This window comes from Arachis hypogaea, chromosome 12 (genome assembly GCF_003086295.3).
Source record: "Arachis hypogaea cultivar Tifrunner chromosome 12, arahy.Tifrunner.gnm2.J5K5, whole genome shotgun sequence".
NCBI lineage: Eukaryota > Viridiplantae > Streptophyta > Magnoliopsida > Fabales > Fabaceae > Arachis > Arachis hypogaea.
The window spans coordinates 104875167-104896426 of NC_092047.1; the positions used below are offsets into that span (position 1 = coordinate 104875167).

The 21260-nt window shown below is 36.3% G+C and overlaps 2 protein-coding genes and 2 long non-coding RNA genes across 7 annotated transcripts; 3 read left to right on the top strand and 1 right to left on the bottom strand.

Annotated features, from left to right (window-relative positions):
• Positions 1-2281: 2281 nt before the first annotated feature.
• LOC112728021 (uncharacterized) lies at positions 2282-2896 on the bottom strand. Its single transcript, XR_003166086.2, has 2 exons — positions 2723-2896; positions 2282-2639 (listed from the first exon to the last, which is right to left on the bottom strand). It is a non-coding gene; the product is annotated as an uncharacterized lncRNA (long non-coding RNA).
• On the top strand, positions 2516-3680 carry LOC112728022 (uncharacterized). Its single transcript, XR_011868841.1, has 3 exons — positions 2516-2660; positions 2747-2791; positions 2892-3680. It is a non-coding gene; the product is annotated as an uncharacterized lncRNA (long non-coding RNA).
• A 1955-nt stretch (positions 3681-5635) lies between these two features.
• LOC112728023 (chlorophyll synthase, chloroplastic-like) lies at positions 5636-8456 on the top strand. 4 transcript variants are annotated; one of them, XM_025777998.3, is made up of 9 exons: positions 5636-6009; positions 6241-6285; positions 6383-6471; positions 7084-7145; positions 7324-7407; positions 7519-7580; positions 7788-7863; positions 7966-8028; positions 8166-8456. In XM_025777998.3, the coding sequence occupies exons 4-9, from the start codon at positions 7089-7091 to the stop codon at positions 8391-8393; spliced, it is 570 nt and encodes a 189-aa protein (XP_025633783.1). In that variant the 5' UTR covers positions 5636-6009; positions 6241-6285; positions 6383-6471; positions 7084-7088; the 3' UTR covers positions 8394-8456. The 4 variants fall into 4 exon arrangements, with proteins under 4 accessions (XP_025633783.1, XP_072065712.1, XP_025633782.1 ...); XM_072209611.1 differs by having other exon boundaries at positions 5792-6013; XM_025777997.3 differs by having other exon boundaries at positions 5805-6013; positions 7328-7407.
• Positions 8457-12968: 4512 nt separating this feature from the next.
• On the top strand, positions 12969-13367 carry LOC112728024 (uncharacterized). The gene has a single exon (XM_025777999.3). It carries the CDS (start codon positions 12969-12971, stop codon positions 13365-13367), a length of 399 nt encoding a protein of 132 aa, XP_025633784.3.
• The last annotated feature ends 7893 nt before the right edge of the window (positions 13368-21260 follow it).

The window sequence follows — 21260 nt, forward strand, 5'->3', positions numbered from 1 at the left end:
AGCAATGGTAGACGGGTGCTGCGACATGGAGCAATGACGCGTTTGTGGCGTTAGGAGTTGGAGAGGAAGGTCGTGACGTGATGTGTGGAGTGAGAGAGTGCGCATTTTTTTATCGCAAACCTTGTTTTTTGAAATTTAAAAATTAAATTTTTTGAAAAGTTGGCTCCACTTAACTGCATATAGAGTTGGTTAGCTATACTTAATACTTTCTCTTAATTTCTTTATTAAGAGAAGAGAAGAAGGACGGGACGATCAGAACAAAGATGACAGCATTATCCACCCTCGTAAATATCCAACTTATCCTAATTCGATTACAGCAAATAGAGATGGCACAAAAACAAGTGAAACTACGAGTAAAACAAGGTTTAAAGCACCCTGTAAAATAGAATTTGTAAAATAGAATTTGCAGCTCAAACCTCTTTTGGTGGGAATCAATACAATTCTCCTTGACATTAAATCTAAGTTTGGTGTTGGGTGTGCTTCATCCACTAAACAGAAAGTTTTCAAGAAGAAAGTTCCCAGAGGATGGAGAGAGGATGGAGAAACAAAAAGATCCCCACTGAAAGTTTCTCTCCAAAGTTGAAGGTGGTGTTGACTCGTAATCCAGTGTTGCCTTATACAGTAAACAAAATCCTCTCTCTTAAACATATTGAGCTAATCTATGAAGACACAGAGGGACGATTCATAATGAGAAATAAGGAGTTGAAGCAATATAACCAACCTCCACCCTAACAACAATCAACCGTCAAGTTAGTGACTCTATTCAATCTCCTCATAATATACATATTCTCCAATTATAATTATTTCTATGATAAAATTATGTGCTTGTTATAAGAAATTAGAAAAATTATTGTTTAGACAAAATTTCGATAATCCAATTATTTCCCACTTACTGTGATGAAAATTTTAGTCCCAAAAAGTTTATGCACGTAGGAGTGTACGCGGATCGGATAGGATCGGATATGGTTGAAAATTCAATTCGATCCGCACAATTTTCATCGGATTGGATCGGATATGATATCCGGGTTTTTTAGTGTTGGATTCGATCCGATCTGATCCGCAAATGTGCAGATCAGATCGGATCGGATATCGGATATATCCGCATAATTGAACCTTCTCTTTTTAATCATATTTCTATGTAAAAAATTCAATAAAAATATTTCTTTCATACTTTTAAACTTATTTATTCCTAAAATATTTTTAATCAAACTTTTCCTAAATAACAAAAATAAAATAATACAATATATGAATAATAATTACTAACTAAAACATACAAACAAATAAATAACCAAACATATATATATTTATTTATTTTTAATTATTATTTTGCGGATCTACGGATCGAATATGCGAATATAGAGCAGATATCCGCAATCCGATCCGTAAAGGGTGTAGATCGGATCCTATCCTATCCGATTGATATGTGTATCGGATCATATTTACAATTTTCGGATCAGATGTGGATATTTATCACGAATTTGCGAATACGATCCGATTCATGAATACTTCTATATGCACGAAAATCAAGCTCCCATGTTTGGCTTTTCGATTATTTTTTCTCAAAAAGCTGCATTGTACACCAAATCAACATGGTGTATGTCCTAATCTGAAATCAATTTCGTTTTTGTTGGTGCAAAAATGGGCAAAGCAATTGGGACACCACTTTAGCCTTTGGCCAATGACGTGTGAGATAAAATGAATTGAAGGGGATGGCAAAGCCAATATGATATGTAATGAAGTTGCGTATGCATTTATTTTAGTCTCACTTTCCACTAACTATACATCATACATATCATTTCATATCATATGTGTGTATGTATCATTTCGTACGTGTAAATCCTAATTGTTGCACATTATTTTCTTTTAAGATTTGTTGGTATCTAAGAGACTAAGAATACCACCGAGAAAATTTTTCTATAGTTCTCGTTTGTTACTCATTTGTCGTAAAAAGAATCTCACATAAGTTTTTACATGATAAATAGTAAACAGGATTAAATATATTTTTCTTTTCTTTAATAAAAGACCAATTTTTTGTTAATTAAAATATTCAAACTCCACGATAAGCTTTGATTATGACAAAATTAACAAGCCAATTAAACTAGTTTGCAAATATGGACCTAGCATATTAACAAACTAAGGCTGAAAAAACCTAACCATAGGCTTTGATAAAAAAAAAATTAGACTTCAATCTCTTCCTCTTGATTTGCTTGTCTTTATTTTCGAGACATATATAAGATTTAGGTGACGTTTGAAAGAAAGACAAAAATTAAGAGACAGAAACTAAAATAAGTCTCACTATTATATTTGATGTAAAACATGCAGAACTGAATTTATGTCTCAATATCATGTTTGGTTTGAAATTAAACTAGAGACTAAAATTTTAAAATTACTAAAATACCCCTAAATTTAAAACTATACCCTAACTCCCTCCTATTTTAATTTTCGGTCTCAGTCTCCCCTGAGTTCGAGCAATGAAGGAATCCTCCAATCAACCCCGCTGCCGACAGCACCGTCAAGGTGCGCCACAATGTCCCCAGTGCTTCTCAATCGCGCTGCCAGGTACTCTCAAGAGTCGTTCGCCGCCTTTGCGTCTGCCTTGCCACAGCCGTCGCCGTTCCTTATACTGATGTTTTTGGAACCTGGCACATAATCAAGATAAGGTAAAACAATAACTCAACTTAGAAACAAGATAACAAAATATTGTACAAGATGACATACTTACCTTCCTGCGGTTTGTTTTTTCAAGGAAGTAATAAAATTGTTGGTTTGCTTTGGAAAAAAAAAGCCTGAGGTACGATGAGTTTGGTACTGCCTAATGTCTTTTTTTTTCTCTTTGTATTAATGTGATGATTGTGAATAAACTAAATGTTCACCTGGTTGTCTTGTGACAGCTAATAAAGAGTTTTCCTATGAATGAAGTATAGAGGGCATAAGAGACAAATTAATTGTCCTATTTGAATTTCAAAGAGTTAGACATCACTCACATGTTCCATTTTTATGGAAGGCCATTCTTGAATACTTTACTGTCGAAGACAAGTTTCCGTGGAAGCGACATCTAGAAGCTTGAAAATATGAAGCTGGTCATGATTACAAGTTATGAAGTTATCAAGATTGTTTGCTTTTCCCTAACATCAAATTTTAAAAGGGAAAATTCTATGGTGCTGATCAAGGATGTCAGCATAACATGTTGTTTAGGCGTGTAGTTGTTAGAACAGGACACGTGATAATTGCGTGTTGTTGCTGTCGTGATTTCCATTTCGTGGGAGTTTTTTTTTTTTTTTCACTTGTGGGAGAGTTTAATTAGCAAAAATAATGTGGTTAACTTAGTTGGATTATTGGGCTGGGTCGTTTGTGAGCCAGCAAATTTTTGTTAGTATAAGAGAATTTGTGTTAGATTATTTGTGTGATGCACCTTAGCATTTAGCATGAAGGTTGTTAAAAAGAACTTATAGAGTTGTTAAATTCTCAATTATCAATCTTTACAAATAGTGAACAGGATTTGCTAATGACTTTCCATCAATATGTACTGTGTAGAAGAAGATTGAGACTGAGTAAGCAATAACAGCCAAAAAATGTAAGTATGACTTGTGGGGTTGTTGTTCATGGGAGAAATGAAATATTTACTGTGTTTATTATTATAATATTCTACTATTAATAAAATAGTTTGTTTTGGTTGTTTATAATATTTTTTAGACTGGTAGATCAAAAACTAATTTATCATGGATCAAAACTTCATTTAAGAATTTATTTTTGGTCAATAGGTTGTTGCATACAAAAGATGAAATTTAAAACTTCGACACTTATTTAAATGGACTAATTAGACTAAACAAACACAAGTTGGTTAACTAGTTCGCTTGATTAATTAGCTCTTTTGACCATGTGATGATTTTTTGCATTTTTGTAGAATAACTGAACTAGGTCATAGAATTTTTTGTAATTTTTATTCTGATGAAGCTGATAGCTTTTGAATGTGGATTGTGGATTTGTGGTATTTTTGTAGCATGCTCAAAAAAAAGGTGGTGGTTGTGTGAAAATAAAATTTAAAAAAAAAGTTAATAATAATAATAATAATAATAATAGTTTTCAAATTTTTCTTCATTTTTTGGTCATGAAACTTTTTTTTTTTATTTCTTTGTCTCCAAGCTCGGGGGTCCTTTTATTTTTTTTTCTCTAGCTTAAAATTGCAAGGCCAGCATCAAATCCAACCCATCATCCATGTCCGTCGCATTCCAGCCCACACATTCAGCGGCCGAACTTAATTAAGACAAAGGGGGTTATGGTCCCAAATTTTTGTTAAAAAAATTAGTAGTATTTTTTAAAAAAATAAAAAATAGTTCAGTTAGCTCAAATACTTTAATTTACTATGACATAAAATATTAAAGTTCAATCTTATCTCTTGCTTTTATTGCACAATAGTTTTTTAGTTTTAAACATTCAAACCTTATTGGATTTGGACTAAACTGAGTGTATTTGTATTTCGCAGTTCTCTATTCAATAAGCAATACTCCCTCTACCTTTGAATTCAAATATAAAAAATTAGGCATTTTTTATTTATGTAATTTAATATTATTTTATATTTTACTGTTTATTTAATTTAATTTTTTATATGATAAAAAATATTAGAATATTCAATAATTATAGATATTATTGTATTTGTATAAATTGATAAAAAAATTCAATAAATATTATAAATTTTAATATTTATCCTTCTAATTTCTTTTTTACATATTTTACAGGATATATATTCAAATTTTTATATAAAATAATCATAAAAAATCAAAAAATTGATGTATTTTTAAGAAGAAGGCTAATATTCAAGAAGGAGAACATATAATTTTTACAATAGGAAAAGTATAGGTAGACAATGAAAATACTAAACAATGTGAACAATGGATAGATCGGATGTTCATTTCACTAGGTGTGCGGATGATTATTCTAATATTAAGATTTAGGTAGTTAATTTGGAAGTGTAGTGTGTTTTAATTTGATTGGTGGTTGTTCATATTGTTTAAAAAAATTATTGGTTACCTAGCATTGCCCTTTACAATATCAACACTTGTGGATAGTTTTTCTACTTTAATGAATCACGAAAAAAGTGAAATACAACCTTCAAAAGTTCAAAGATCTGATGAGTTTGACCTTAATTCTTTAGAACGGGACACTGAAAAATGGCTTTAAATTTGGCAATATCACCCAAATTAGAGAGATGAGGTTAGACGAGCATATCTTAAATGAGGTCCATATCAAAAACATCTTAACAATTATCTTTTATCTGTCCCCAAAATTTTATTTCAAATTCCGGCACTGACACATTTAGTCTATATTTGGGTAAAACATTTGTTATTACTATAATGTAATATTTTTAAAACATATTTAGTCTATATTTTAAAATATTTATAAAAAATATTTTTATTTATAATATTTAATATTTTAAAATTAAATAAAAAAAGTTAGCCGTTGTTGAAATTCTTAGAAGTAATTTTCTACAAAGTAAACCACATATAATCTAGTAAAAAAAATTATTTGTATATTAAAATTAATAATTAAAATTAATTATTATATATAAATATATTATTTAATTTATTTTTAATATATATTTTATATTAGTAAAATCATTTTACTATGTTCCTAATTTGATCAAAATAATGCAAACAAAGCAGTCGAATGATGCCACGTAAGCATGAACACCACAAATCTCGTACACTTCAAAGTACCTTACCCTTTCATTAAAAGTTTTGTTTAATTTAATGTACCTAAAATAAATAAATAAAGGAAAAAAAAAACCTTTATCACTTACAGTTACAGCATAGAACACCCCCTTGTAATCTAATTCTAAAGTGTTCTGGGGGTGGAACCTTTGAAGCTACTTCCTCAGTTTCAGAATTACAAGCTCCTATCTTCCTAAAATAATGGCTTCGCTTTCTCTCAACGTGGTTTCAGTTCCACCAAGAACAACAACAATCTCATGCACAAGAACAAGGGTGCCTTCACTTCCTTTCTCATTCACTAGTAGGTTGACTCACCACAGCACTTTCTGGTTTTCTTGGTTGTTGAAAGAGTACAACATTGGGTTTTGCAAAGTACCATTTTAGTGTTCTTATGTAACATGCACTAATTTGCTTAGGTTTAGTTTTTCATGAATCAAATGACACTCAATTTTGTTATTTTTAGGCTTTTTTGGTGCTTGTGGCTTCATGGGGTCTAATGGTTTTGGTGTTTTTGTGTGAAAATTGATTTCAGGGAGGAGATTAACTATTAGAGCAACAGAAACCGATACAAATAATGGTAATTTGTGCTTTCTTGAGTTACTATTTTGATGTTCCTTTTTCAATTGGTCATGTTTTTCTTTCTTTGTTGGGGGGTGGGGGTTGGGATTGAGCAGTTAAGTCTCAGGCACCGGATAAGGCTCCTTCGAAAGACGGTTCAAGCATCAATCAGCTTCTTGGTATTAAAGGAGCTGCTCAAGAATCAGTGAGTTAATCAACTGTGTTTTTTGTTGAGTTGTGATGGTTACAAATTTGGGTTTCAATTTTCATTATGAATGCACAAAATGATCTCAATTAGATTTAATATATAAAGCTTGATTAGCACCACAATTTCATTCACTTTTATTTTCTTCACTTATTTAAAATTGAGAAATAGGAGTTCAAGAATGAATGACAAGCAAGTGTAGTTGTTCTAGACAAAATTTCTAATTCTTCATGCTGTTCTTGACAAAATATTCCAAATCTGACCACAACACGACACGTATTTTACCCCAAGTTATATATGTTTCTTAACAGTCTTGGTGCTATTTGAAACTTGTTTCTACTTTTGTAAACTCTCTCATGCGGAGGGTGAACTACAATGCACAACCTTGTAAATTAGGTCGCAGTCTGATGGGAGCCTCGTGTATACATTCTTGAAAATGTAGTTGAACATGTTGAAAACAAATTAAGTTTGAATCTGTTTATAAAGTACTAACCCGAAAGTTTTTGGCTGCTGAAAATTTATTGCTTTGTTTACGTGTACTTGTTAGTTAACATTATGAAATGATGAGACAACTTTGGTTTTGTACTTATTCTTTCTATTTATGCTGTGCAGAATAAATGGAAGATTCGCCTTCAACTTACAAAACCTGTCACTTCAGTCTATTAGACGTATGGGTAGGTACTGCTTAGTCTCGAGATCCATCTGATTAAAAATTTTCCAGTTTGATGTGTATAATTACACACATGGAGCTCATTCATAAAAATCTTCATATTGTTTTTACCCTGATCCCAGACATACCCTTATATAGCATCAATTTCCTGTAGGATAGTTGCTAAAATATTTCTGTTATAGGCAGGACATGACTTTCCCATAGTTTTTTACCTTGCCGTGGGTGGATCACTTCTGTCATACATATATTCTGCTCCTCCTTTGAAGGTAAACATTTAAATTCTTCTCATTCTCTTTTCCATTATTGTTAATATGTCATATTATTTTTTATTTTTTTTACTTTTGTGGTCCTTTGACTAAGTTTCACTTACAATTTAGTTAAAACAAAATGGATGGATCGGAAACTTTGCCCTCGGAGCAAGTTACATCAGCTTACCATGGTACAGTACATTTTACTTATATAATATTTGTACATTATGAGTTTTGTAGTTTTAACCGATAACCTGATTTAGTTAATTCATTGGCTTTGTTTGTCTATCTGCTGATCTTGATTCATGATTAGATTGATCATGTTTGATTTGTTTCTAAAGCATCATTTCTATGATTGAACTGTCTTTGACAAGTTCTTAATCATTTTATTGCTGCAGGTGGGCTGGTCAGGCTTTGTTTGGGACACTCACATCCGACATTATTGTCCTGACGTTGCTATACAGCATTGCTGGAGTATGTCGTTAAAATACAATATTACTTTGCATAGTGTCATGATGTGATGTTAAGAGGGTGGAATAGATTTGTTGCTAATATCTTTGGTCTGTTACACTGTAGTTGGGCATTGCCATCGTCAACGACTTCAAGAGTGTTGAAGGGGATAGAGCTCTTGGGCTTCAGGTCAATTCTGTTACCCTCTTCCTTTCCATTACTGTAACATGAAATTTCAATTTTTTTTCAGAAATTTTGTTCTTGCAAATTCACTAACACTCAAGTTGATGCTCTGACCTTTTCTATTGGCAATCTAATATGGACAGTCTCTTCTGGTTGCTTTCGGTACTGAAACTCCAAAATGGATTTGTGTTGGTGCTATTGACATTAACATTACACAATTATCTGTCGCTGGTATATTTATCCCTCCAATACTTAGATATTTGATCTGCATTCCAAGGTTCTTTTTCGTTTTAATGTACATTGTACTCTATCTGGAAATTATTCATCATACTAAACCATTATTCTGTATCTTTATTATTTGTGGGTTGTAACCTTGATGACAGTTAAGTTTAGTTTTCCGAGATAGAGTTGAAATAAAAATGCATTTAAAACTATAACGTTGATATTACAATAGGTCTAAATCATACATGCTTTTGTCAACAATAGTGTCTACTCTCTACTCACAAATCAATGTATATAAGAATTGGATTTAGGGTTAACCACAAAAAATATTCCCAAATTATTTAAACGCTGACAAAAATACACTCGAATTTTATTATCGACAAAAATGTTTTTAAATAATTTAAAAATACAACCAAAATATCCAACAGTAAATTTATATTTTTAAAAAATATTTTAGATATTGAATTTTGATGTAATTTATTTTGCAAGCATGATTATAAAAATAAGATATTATTATACTTAAAATTTGGTTATTTTTCGTTAAGTATATATCTTTTTATAATTTTTTTGTTAACAACTAATAATACTTTTAAAAAATCACAAAACAATGTATATTCAACAAAAAATCACTAAATTTTAAAAATAATAATATTTCATTTTTCTAATCTATGTTTGCAAAAAAATCGCATCAAAATTCAATCTTTAATGTATTTTTTGAGAAATATATATTTAATGTTAGTTTTTTTTGCAAGATTTTTTAACATTAAATATATATTTCACAAAAATATATTAGAGATTAAATTTTGATACAATTTTTTGCAAGCATAATTAAAAAAAAAAGATATTATTATCCTTAAAATTTGGTGATTTTTTTGTGAAGTATATATTTTTTTTGTAATTGTTTTGTTAACAACTTATAATACTTTTAAAAAATTACAAAATAATATATACTTAGAAGAAAATTACCAAATTTTAAGAATAATAATATTTTATTTTTTTAATTATGCTTGTAAAAAATTACAAACAACAACAACAAAGCCTTGTCCCACTAAGTGGGGTCGGCTACATGAATCAAACGACGTCATTGTGCTCTGTCATGTATCAATTCTACAGAGAGACCGTTTACATGTAGATCTCGTTTGACCACCTCATGGATGGTCTTCTTAGGTCTTCCTCTGCCTTTCGCCCTTTGTCTATCTTCCATCTCATCCACCCTCCTGACTGGATGTTCTATCGGTCTTCTTCTCACATGTCCAAACCATCTGAGACGTGATTCAACCATCTTTTCCACAATGGGTGCTACTCCAACTCTCTCCCTTATATCTTCATTCCTTATTTTATCCAATCGCGTATGACCACTCATCCGTATCAACATCTTCATCTCTGCCACACTCAGCTTATGTTCGTGCTCCTCTTTAGCTGCCCAACACTCCGTACCATACAGCATAGCCGGTCTTATATCGGTGCGATAGAATTTACCTTTAAGTTTTAAAGGCACTTTTTTGTCGCATATAAAACCAGATGCACTCCACCATTTTGACCAACCTGCTTGGATCCTATGATTTACATCCTGTTCAATCTCTCCATTATCTTGTATGATGCATCCAAGATATTTAAAACTTTTAACTTTTCGTAGGATGTTTTCTCCAATCTTCACCTCTATATTGGGGTTTTCCCTTCTCAGACTGAACTTAAATTCCATATATTCCATTTTGCTATGGCTTATGCGCAGACCATACACTTTTAGAGCTTCTCTCCATAACTCCAACTTCTTATTTAGGTCTTCCCTTGACTCTCCCATAAGGACGATATCATCGGCAAAAAGCATGCACCATGGCACAGGCTCTTGGATGTGCTCTGTGAGTACTTCCAAGACTAATGTGAAAAGGTATGGACTTAAGGATGATCCCTGGTGTAATCCTATACCAATAGGGAATTCCTCTATCACACCACCTTGAGTCTTCACACTAGTTGTGGCCCCATCATACATGTCTTTAATCGCCCGAATATATGCGATCCTTACTCTCCTCTTTTCTAAAACCTTCCATAAGACCTCCCTTGGTACCCTATCATACGCTTTTTCCAAATCAATAAACACCATATGTAGATCCCTTTTATTACTACGATACCTCTCCATCATCCTTCTTAATAGATATATCGCTTCAGTGGTAGATCTGCCTGGCATAAATCCAAATTTGTTCTCTGTTACTTGTGTCTTTTTTCTCAACCTCCGTTCTATCACCCTTTCCTATAACTTCATAGTATGACTCATAAGCTTAATCCCTCTATAGTTTCCGCAACTTTGTATATCCCCCTTATTCTTGTAGATAGGTACCAAGGTGTTCTTTCTCCACTCATCAGGCATCTTCTTTGACCTTAAAATCTCATTAAAAAGCATGGTTAACCAGTTGATGCCTTTTTCTTCAAGACCCTTCCAAACCTCAATCGGAATATTATCAGGTCCTACTGCCCTGCCATTTTTCATCTGCTTTAGAACCTCTTTTACCTCGAAGTCTCGAATCCTTCGATAGTAGTCAAAGTTTTGATCTTCTTCCCTTGTGCATAATCGACCAAAGCTCGGAAGAGTCTTCTCTCCCTCATTAAATAACTCGTAGAAGTAGCTCTTCCACCTTTCATTAATCTTCTCCTCTTGAGCCAATACCTCTCCATCCTTATCCTTTATGCACTTAACCTGATCCAAATCTCTCGTTCTTCTTTCCCGGCTCTTTGCGATTCTATATATACCTTTTTTCTCCTTCTTTCGTGCCCAAAGACTGGTAGAGACCCTCATATGCTCTTGTTCTTGCTTCACTTATAGCCACTTTTGTCTCTTTCTTAGCCGCCTTATATTTTTCACAATTATCTGCATTGCGGCATAAAGACCACTCTTTAAAGCATTCCATTTTTATCTTTATCTTTTCTTGTATACTCGCATTTCACCACCAAGACTCCTTGTCTTTTGGTCCTATTCCTTTAGATTCACCAAAACTTTCTTTTACTGTTCTTCTAATAACTTCTGCCATCTCCCTCCACATCTCTTTCGCACTTCCATTCCCATCCCACTTTGCCTCTTCTCCTACCTGTCTTAGGAAGCTTCTTTGTTCCTCACCTTTCATCAGCCACCACCTCGTCCTTGGGTTCTTTGTATGATGTCTTTTCCTCAACTTTTGCTCAACGCAAAAATCCATGACGAGCACCCTATGTTGTGTTGTCAAACTCTCTCTTGGGATAATTTTACAGTTAATACAAAATTTCCGGTCGACTCTCCTCAACAAGAAGAAGTCGATTTGAGAGCTTGTCATGCCACTCTTATAGGTTATAAGATGTTCGTCTCTCTTTTTAAAACATGTATTTGCGATGAGAAGATCAAAGGTTGAGGAAAAGTCCAAAATAGTTTTACCCTCGGCATTGATCACCCCGAAACCATGGCCTCCGTGAATACTCCCATATCCAGTCACTTCTCTCCCAACATGGCCATTTAAATCTCCTCTTAAGAAATCTTATCTCCCAAAGGTATGCCTTGAACCAAACTCTCTAGATCCTCCCAAAACCTTATCTTGTGTTGTTCGTACGAACCCACATGCGGTGCATAGGCGCTAATCACATGGAAAGCACCTCCCTCCACCACAAGTTTGATAGAGATGATCCGATCTCCCACCCTCTTGACATCCACTACGTCCTTCTTCCACTGCTTATCCACAATTATTCCAACCACATTCCTATTCTTCACCTTTCCTGTATATCAAAGTTTGAAACCAGAAGTATCCAACTCCCTAGCCTTTGCACCAACCCATTTCGTTTCTTGTAGGCACATAATGTTAATCTTCCTCCTTGTCATGGTGTCCACCACCTCCATGGACTTTCTTGTTAGAGTGCCTATGTTCCATGTCCCAAATCTCAACCTTCTGTCGCTTCGACCTTTACCTTTTACTTTGTGAACTAGCTTATTTACCCTCATCCGTTCACGAAAATGCGAGAACCCTGCTCATTTAACACTACATCCGGGCACCGATGCAGCGGCTCTTGCTTTGACACCGTACTCGAGCCATACGGCGCGTTGCTTCCGGGCAACGACCTAGCTTTAGCGCAATAATGTCTTTGATTCATGTCATAGAGTTCGGCTATATTTTTATGTTGGTTGCTGAAAACCTAACACAACACTCCTCCTTTATCCGGACTTGGGACCGGCTATGTACCGCAAGTGTAATATAGGCAGAGTTGCTTGTAAAAAATTACATCAAAATTTAATTTTTAAGACATTTTTTGAAAATATATATTTACTGCTAGATATTTTTATCGTATTTTAAAATTATTTAAAAATATTTTTATCGATAATAAAATTCAAATGTATTTTTACCCGTATTTAAATAATTTGAAGGTATTTTTTATGGTTAACCCTTATCGGTGTATCAGAATTGATCAAAAGTTGCCATTTATATGGAATTGATGTCTAGAAGGTGGCAGATGATTTATAACTTATAAGTAAAAAAACGTAAATATCTAAAATCCCGCCTCCATTAGGTTTTGAAATGAAAACCCTCACCGAACCCCATCCCCGCTCTTTCCCTATCCTCCCTCACTCCTTTCCCGCCTCTCCCTCTCTTTCTCTCTCTTCCCCATTTTCTTCCTTAAAACCCCTAATCCCTCCATTTCTTCACCATTCTCCTCTCTCTCTCTCTCTCTCTCTCTCTCTCTCTCTCTCTCTCTCTCTCTCAGCCGTTGCCATGAACCGAAGGGTTAGAACAACCATCCCTCAACACCACCACAACTTCCACAAGTACCTAAAACCGGGTGCCCTAGCTCGAATCCGCGATTCGCGCATCATCAGCGCCAGATCTCACCGGATCGGCTCCATCTGCCAGATCCCTCTCCGTCGCACTTCTCCTCCTTCCTCCCCGTTGCATACGCCGCAGGACACCGCCGCCGCCCAGCCTCAGGCCAACGCTGCCGCTTCCTTTGACGGTTTCCCGTTCTTCGTTGCCAGGATCTACGGACCTCGCTGTCCGCAGCGGAAGAAGCTCATGGCCGCCAAGTCCGTTATGTTCGTTCCCGTCAGTCCCGCCGCGGACTCTCCCGGTCTGGTCATTGACTCCTTCGGCAGTGACTTCATCGTGGCCAATTGAAAACGTTGCTTTGTTTCTGATTTTCTTCTTTCAGAGGCGGTTATCGTCTATAGTATGTAGAGTGGTTTAGATGTGTAGATCGACGTGCTCTTTGTAGTACTTCTGTTCGATTATATGTGCAAAAGAATTGTTTAGATAGGGTTCAAACTCAAATTAATAAAGTGCAATCAAATTTCCAACTTCACATATATGTTTTTTTTTTGTGTATTTTAGTTATGGACGTGTTGATGATTTATCTACGATCATGATGATTGGATTTGAATGGTCGATAGATTTGATTTTGAGCAAAATTGGAATTGCAATCTCTGATTTCGGTATTTTCTTTATAATGCAAATCCTCGTAAGGGGCTTAAGATTTCAACAGTATGCTTGTTTATAAGCATTTACCTCAATTTGTTTGATGATCAATTGACTTATGATAGGTTCATGTTGAATTTACTATGTTCTGATGCCATTAGTAATCAGCTATAATAGTTCTATTTATTTTGCCACTTGTCCGTTACGGTTTTCTCGTGTTTATTAATGTGATAGAGTTATTACTGTTGCGATAATAATGTTAAATTTACTGCTATTTATGTTGACCTAGGGAGTATATATGTTATTTTAACTTTTTCTTTTCTTCATCGTGAAATTACATTCATGTTAGTAAGAATTCTGATTTCTCTGATAAAGCTGGTATGATATAACTTGATTCACTTTACTCTTGTCCTGCTATTACATGGAAGCTTTGAAAACTCAGGTTAGAATCCTAGGGTTCTTTTTCTATAATATTTTCCCTTTCCCCTAATCTGTTTTTTGTTTTTGTTTTTAATTTATACTCCATTATTTGTGTTAAAAATCCTATATATAATATATTTGAACCATTGTAAATTTGTAATAATGTGTCTTCCGTGGTCTGCATTTCTACTACAGTCTTCAGTTATTGAAGAAATTTAACTATATATGCCTGGAGATTGTAGAGATTTTGCTTGAACATGAATTGCATAAGGGAAGAAGCAATAACTCACGGTAAGACTTACTGCTACTGATATACATATACTTTTTCTTGCCAATCTAAAGTTGGTTTTTCAACAGGATGCCCCTGATTTGTTGCTACAGCTTAGCATCATACATAAACATAGATTTCCTTTCATACTTCATATGCATTCCAACATGTTCTGTTATCATATGTGAATGCATCTTCAAAACAACTTTACACTTAAACTTGAGGTGTTGTTAGATTCTACGTGTGATCATGGCTTTTGAATATGATTCAAATTGTGGTATTCCATATTCCAAAATATGAACTTGAGGTATGTTTAGGTACTACTAAACTCAGCCCCCTGTAGGTTATTGATAGCAGTATGAACTTGAGATGTTTGTGTGCCTTTGGCCATTGGTTGATCCTAGTTTGCTAGTTTTATTCTTATTATTTTACCCTTCTCTTTGACACTAAATGCTAATTATGTCCAATTAACTGTCAGTCAATTGTTTAGGGGAAGATTGTAATTGATTAATATTGTACACATGTCAATTTTTGTTGGTTTCATTAATTGCGGTTTTAAGCAGGACAATATTTTAGATGGTGAAGGAAAGTGGTGATTTATATAGTATGACTAGAATTTTAATTCATTTGAACAATCACTTTGGTAAGAATTTCTTAGGTGTTCCAATAACAAATGAAATTTTTTGCTCGATTTCATTTATTTTATGACACATCAACAATATTGGAAAGAGATAGAAGCTTAGTTAAAATTTAAAAAGAATAGTTTTAAACATAAAATATTAATCAATTTTGCAAATGGCAAACCTATAGGCTAACCTTTGATTAGGCTTTGGTATGCTAATTTTCCGGCTGCTTAAATATGATGACACCAGCATTGCGTTGAAATGTAACCGCGATTACTTATAATGCGTCATGTTTGCACGAAATTCTGCTCATCCTTAGCACTGAACAAGGGATGTGGCAGGAAAGACTTCACCTTTATCATGCGTTATTTTGCATTAGGCAGTAAATTTCGATAGCAAATAGTGCTGCATGATTTATTATTAGTCCATAAATCATATTGACCTTATAATATTTATTTATATTTTCATAGAGCCTTATAATAAAGTTAAATCATGGAATTAATGCACCGATATTGGTGGATCAAATTCAAAATGCTTATTTCGATATGCCTCTTTTTCCAACTAATCAAAATTGGTATTATATAGAGATGGTCATTTTTGAAAGAGAACGCTGAATACCAAAAGAGGGAAGCATTCCAGATGAAGTTATGAACAGTGATTTAGTGGTGAGAGAGATTTGATTGTGTGCTCTTCGTATATATGTATGATACTTTGCCTAATTGGTTTATTAAGTGTTGATGAGACCCCCTTTTTTTTTGGGTGTAAGTGTTGATGAGACCTTTGCCACATGCCTTTTCATTTAAAATATTCAACCTTGTTTGGGCGGGACAAAAATGTCACACATAACAAGCTACATTAATGAACAAAAAAAAAAAAAACGCTACATTAAAGGGACTGTCAAAGCCTAATATATCTGTAATACATTCCAATCCTTATAATAGCATGAGGATACTTTCACAAAAACATCATCGTAACAAAAATAATATTATAAACTATTAGATAATTTAATATATTTTATTAAATATATTTAATTAAATTATTTAATAATTTAGAATATTATCTTTACATGAAAATATTTGTATAGACGTATTAAAACTATAATATAATATTAAAACTGAAGGTAGGTAAACAAATTTTTTTTTTTTTGAAAGAGGAACTCAACACAACAAGTGGAGCATAGAGGATAAGACCATAAAAATACTAACTAAGGAAAACAGCAAACAAACAACAATTATAGTGTTCCTTCTATCATCTCCGGCATTGCCATCAACAACAGAAGGGATCTGCACCTAGCCACTCCTTGTAGCTCAGAAAGGCCATGTTAATAATCTCCTCAACTCCTCTTCCTTTATTCTGAAAAATCCGCCGGTTCCGCTCTAACCATATATTCCAAATTATAGCACAAAAGCACACCATCCATCTCTTACACTCCTCTTTTCTATGTGAAATCTCAGTCCAACTTTGGAAGTGTTCCTTTACCGTACCCAGATAAACCCATCGCAAACCAACATATGAGATCCAAGCACACCAGACGTACAGCCAAGAAACAAATGGTGGTCACATTCAACACCATTGTTACATAAAACACATAAAGCATCTTCTTGGTGAATAACTCCAAACCGACTCAGTCTCTCCTTTGTGCTGATCCTGCCAGTGAGGACAAACCAAACAAATAGCTCCACTTTAGGTGGGACCAGACCTTTTCAAATAGTCCTAGTGAAACTGTAGCTTGATATATCTTCTGGGGCCATTTCCACCTGCAACGCCTGCACAAATGAGTTAGTAGTAAAAACTCATTGTTTATCATATTTCCAAGCAACTCTATCCTCTCTTCCATGTACAAGATTGACTAGTCTCAAAGTGTGGTGAAGTTGGTTGAGTAGCTCCAACTCCCATTGAAATAATTCTCTCCTCCACTGGAAATTTCATATCCAAGCTAACCCATCCCAAAACCCACAATCCCCTATCATTGATCCTCTTTGGTTTGAAACTGAGAAGATCCGTGGATAACGATCTTTTAGAGAACCTCCATCAATCCAGACATCCTCCCAAAATCGAGTCCGTCTCCCGTCACCCACTAATTCCTGTGAGGATAGGAGCTCATTTGGATTCAGGTTGTTACAGGAACATATTATCTTCTTCCACAACGGGCATTCCTCCTTGGAGAACCGCCACCACCATTTAAACAGAAGAGTTGTGTTTCGTATCATAGCATCACCAACTCCCAACCCGCCTAATTTCTTAGGAGCCTGTACCACTTCCCACTTGACATAAGCCAAACCGTTCCTCTCATCCTCTTTACTCCATAGGAATCTTCTCTGTAATGAGATAAGTTTGTCTGCAACAGCTTTTGGCATATTGTACAAGCTCAAATAATACACAGGGAGACTATTCAACACAGATTTGATGAGCACCAACTTATCAGCCTTATTTAGTACCTTAGCCTTCCAGAGACTAAGCTTTTCCTCCACTTTGTCTATTACCGGCTTCCACGTCTTAACCATCCTTGGGTTAGCTCCTAGCGGGATGCCCATATATTTGAGTGGAAGGATGGCTTTCTTACAACCCAACACATTGCACATACGTTGTACCCACTGCTCATCACAATTAATAGGAATCAGGTTTGATTTGTCAAAGTTGATACTTAATCCTGACATCAGCTCAAAGCAGCGGAGCAGTCTTCTGTAATTCTTAATGGTCTCTTCCTCCGGAGGGCGGAATAAGACAGTGTCATCTGCAAACTGTAGATGCGATAGCTCAACATGATCTCTCCTAACCACCAATGGTGATATGCGACCGTTTCTAACAGCCTCTCCAATCATCCTATGTAGGACATCAACAACAAGTACGAACAAGAAAGGCGATAGTGGATCACCTTGTCGCAAGCCCCTTTCCATCTTGAACGGTTTGGACGGTGAGCCATTTATCAATACTGACATAGAGCACGTACTGATGCACTTCATAATCCATCCCCTCCACCTTCGCCTAAATCCCATCTTCTGCAGGACAAGGTCTACAAAGCTCCACTTGACTTTATCATATGCTTTCTGAAAGTCTAGCTTTATGATTGCTGCTTCCTTCTTCCTCTGTTTGATCCACTGCACCGTTTCACATGCGATGAGGGCCCTATCATGAATCTTCCGACCCTTGACAAATGCACTCTGCGTCTCGCCTACTAACCCCGGCATTACTTCTCTCATTCTTCTAACCAGCAACTTCGAGATTACCTTATACACACACCCCACCATGCTTATCGGACGCAGATCTTTGATTTTCTTAGCACCAGTAAACTTGGGGACCAGTGCCACCCAGGTGACATTGGCATCTGGTGGCAACCTGGGAGATTGGAAAAAATCCAGTACCGCTACCGTAAACTCCGGGCCAATTTCATCCCAACACTTCTTGATAAAATTCATGTTGTAACCGTCACTTCCTGGAGCCTTGGACGATTCACAATCCCACACTGCCTCTTTAACCTCCTGAGGTGTCGGTAACATCTCTAAAGCCAAAGCATCCTCCTCACTGATCCTTTCCACTAGGCCATCTCTGAACGCCATCATAGGAGACTTCTCTTGATGATATAAGCGCTTATAAAACTCCATTATAGCAATCTTGATTATGGCTTGATTCCTTATCAATCGTCCATTAATAACCAGGGCATCAATCCTATTATACCTCCTTCTTGCAGAAGCTAAGTTGTGGAAGTATCTCGTGTTTTTATCCATGTCCCTCGCATGCCTCGACCTGGACATCTGCTTCCAATGTAGTTCTTTCCTTACATACCATTTCTCGCAACAAGTAACTAGTGCCCTCCTTCTTGCTTCCATAGTCCCGTCATACGTCCCGTTACTGACCATGTCATCAATCTTCTTGATCTCCTCCTCAAATTTCATAATTTTCTTGTCTGTATTCCCAAAGTTGTCTCTATGCCATCTTACCAGAGGCACTGTCAATGCCTTTAGTTTATCAGTGAATTGTACCTCTCCTATCCCTCGCCATTCCTCCTTGACCATTCTTAGAAAACCTTTATGAGTAAACCACGAATCTAGACATTTGAACGGCCTTGGCCCGTCCCTTAACCTCTTACCTTCTACTAAAATAGGTCAGTGATCTGATAAGCCCCGTGGACCACCTCTCAACCGAGTCTCTGGAAATGCCTCAAGCCACTCCATAGTAACCAGAGCTCTATCAATACGGCTACAGAACTGTCCTTTGAACCATGTAAACTTACGGTCAGTAATCGGCAGGTCCACCAAACCCATGTCATTTATCCAATCCTTGAAGTCTTGAGTCGACAAGGATAAGCTATCTGCACCTCTCCTTTCTTCTACTTGCGCAATCTCATTAAAGTCCCCCAAATAGCAACACGTGCCCGGACATAGGCCTGCCACGTAACTCAGCTCCTCCCAAACAACCAGTTTCTCATCTCTAGTATGAGCACCATAAACCAAGCCGACAGAAACCCTTCAACACATAACCATCGCTCACCTTTATAGCAATTTCGCATTTTAAAGAAACCATCATCACACATTAACAACAACCCACCAGATGCACCCTCAGACCCCACATATTCCCACCCCGCAGCACCATTCCCCCATATTTTTAAAACATCAAACCTTGTTACTAACGGTCTTTTAGTCTCTACCAAACCTAGCATATTCAATTTATGTTTCCTCTTAAGTTCTTTCACCATTCTCAACTTCCCATCACCCCTTAACCCCCTAATATTCCATGAGCTAACAATCATTTTAAATTATTGTTACATACCTTATTGTGATTTTTGGGTCTGCTCCGTCTTGCTTTAGCCTTTTGTTTTGGCAATCTTTTTTTCCGAGCAATTTCTTCATTCTGTTCTTGGAGAATAGCCATAATGTCTTCTTCATCATTCATCAGCATTGCTCCTGATTCTCTCGCTAACTCCAAAGTCTTCTGATTTTCCAATATTTACTCTTTCAAACTTACACGCTCATTACTACTGTCCTTGTCGTCATTGGCATGCCCTTGTTCCCCTTTATACTTGTTACTGTCGCTGTATTCCCCGTCCGTATTCTGAGGCAGCACATTTTTGTTGGAATTTGACTTACATTCCAGGCCTGTGTTCGCCGAGACTGTATTAGCACCACCCAAAATTTGAAGAACCACATCATCACTATGTTCGTCGTCAACCACTATGTTCACGTTCGCATTCTTGTCCCCTGGTACCTTCTCCAATAGCGTCACATCCCCGTCAACTCTACCGGCCTGTTTATCCAGTTTTGCGGCCCATGCTTCCACCGCTTTTGCTCCTCCTCCAGCCTTCCTGTCCCCAACAGCGGCGGTCATCCTCGGCGCACTACCAGCCAGCACAGGGACTACCTCTCCCTGGGTCGTTATCTTCCTCGAGTTTCCTCCCTCACCGAGCTCGTTATTGCATCCTTCATCATCGCTTCTGGCGCCTGCGCACGGCTCCAAAACCACTGCCTCCAATCTCGGCAAGGGGCACCGTGATTCCTCACCTACATCGCAAGCGACTCGCCAGCCTCCCTCTTCTCCTTCAGCCACCGTGTTGTCTTCGACCTCCAATACGACCGGTCTTCCTCGCGGCGCTGGTTGGGAGTCCATCCCAGGATCTGTTCGTTGGACCTGCACAACCCGGCCCGCCCTCTCACGGTCCAACCCAGGATGTCCAACAAAGGCGCCTAGCTGACCATGCATTAGTGAACTTGGGCCTCCTTGGCCCAATACACTTTTTTTGAAATTAGTAACTCTGCTGGCCCGTACATAACTTCCTTTACACATATTAAAATTTTCTCTACTCAACCCATTATGATTATATTCATAGCTCCATGGAATGGTGAGCTCGGAGTCCACCTCAGCACTCTCTTCCAATCCCACAAATTCAGCCAAGCCTTGAATGTCACCATTAACTTGTTGATTCATAACGGGATCTTTTCGATTGAGCTTTAAATGATCATTATTCCATTCATTTAAAATTAATTCTGAATTTACCAATCTATCCTCATCTTCAACCTTCCGCCGTAACCCCTCCATGACTACTACCTCAGCGTTATCTTCATAGGCTATCAACTTTGATTGGCTAGACGGCATTATAGCTGCATCCTCTGAGATTTTAGTTTTGTCTTTTCGGTGAATGCAACCCACAATAGTATCTGCTCCTTTTTCTAATGTACATTGCACACTATAAGTTTCTTGTCCCACCTCTTTTACCGAAACGTCGAAGCCACTGGTGCCTACTGTGATATGGACCCATTCATTGATCACATCCATCGCACACGTATCAATTAG

What these genes read in the sequence shown, in the direction of transcription:
- LOC112728023 (XM_025777997.3), top strand. An exon ending in AGTTACATCAGCTTACCATG is followed by an intron (nt 7,581 to 7,787) that starts GTACAGTACATT and finishes TTATTGCTGCAG; the next exon opens with GTGGGCTGGTCAGGCTTTGT. An exon ending in ATAGAGCTCTTGGGCTTCAG is followed by an intron (nt 8,029 to 8,165) that starts GTCAATTCTGTT and finishes TAATATGGACAG; the next exon opens with TCTCTTCTGGTTGCTTTCGG.
- LOC112728024 (XM_025777999.3), top strand. Translation starts at nt 12,969, where the DNA reads ATGAACCGAAGGGTTAGAACAACCATCCCTCAACACCACCACAACTTC.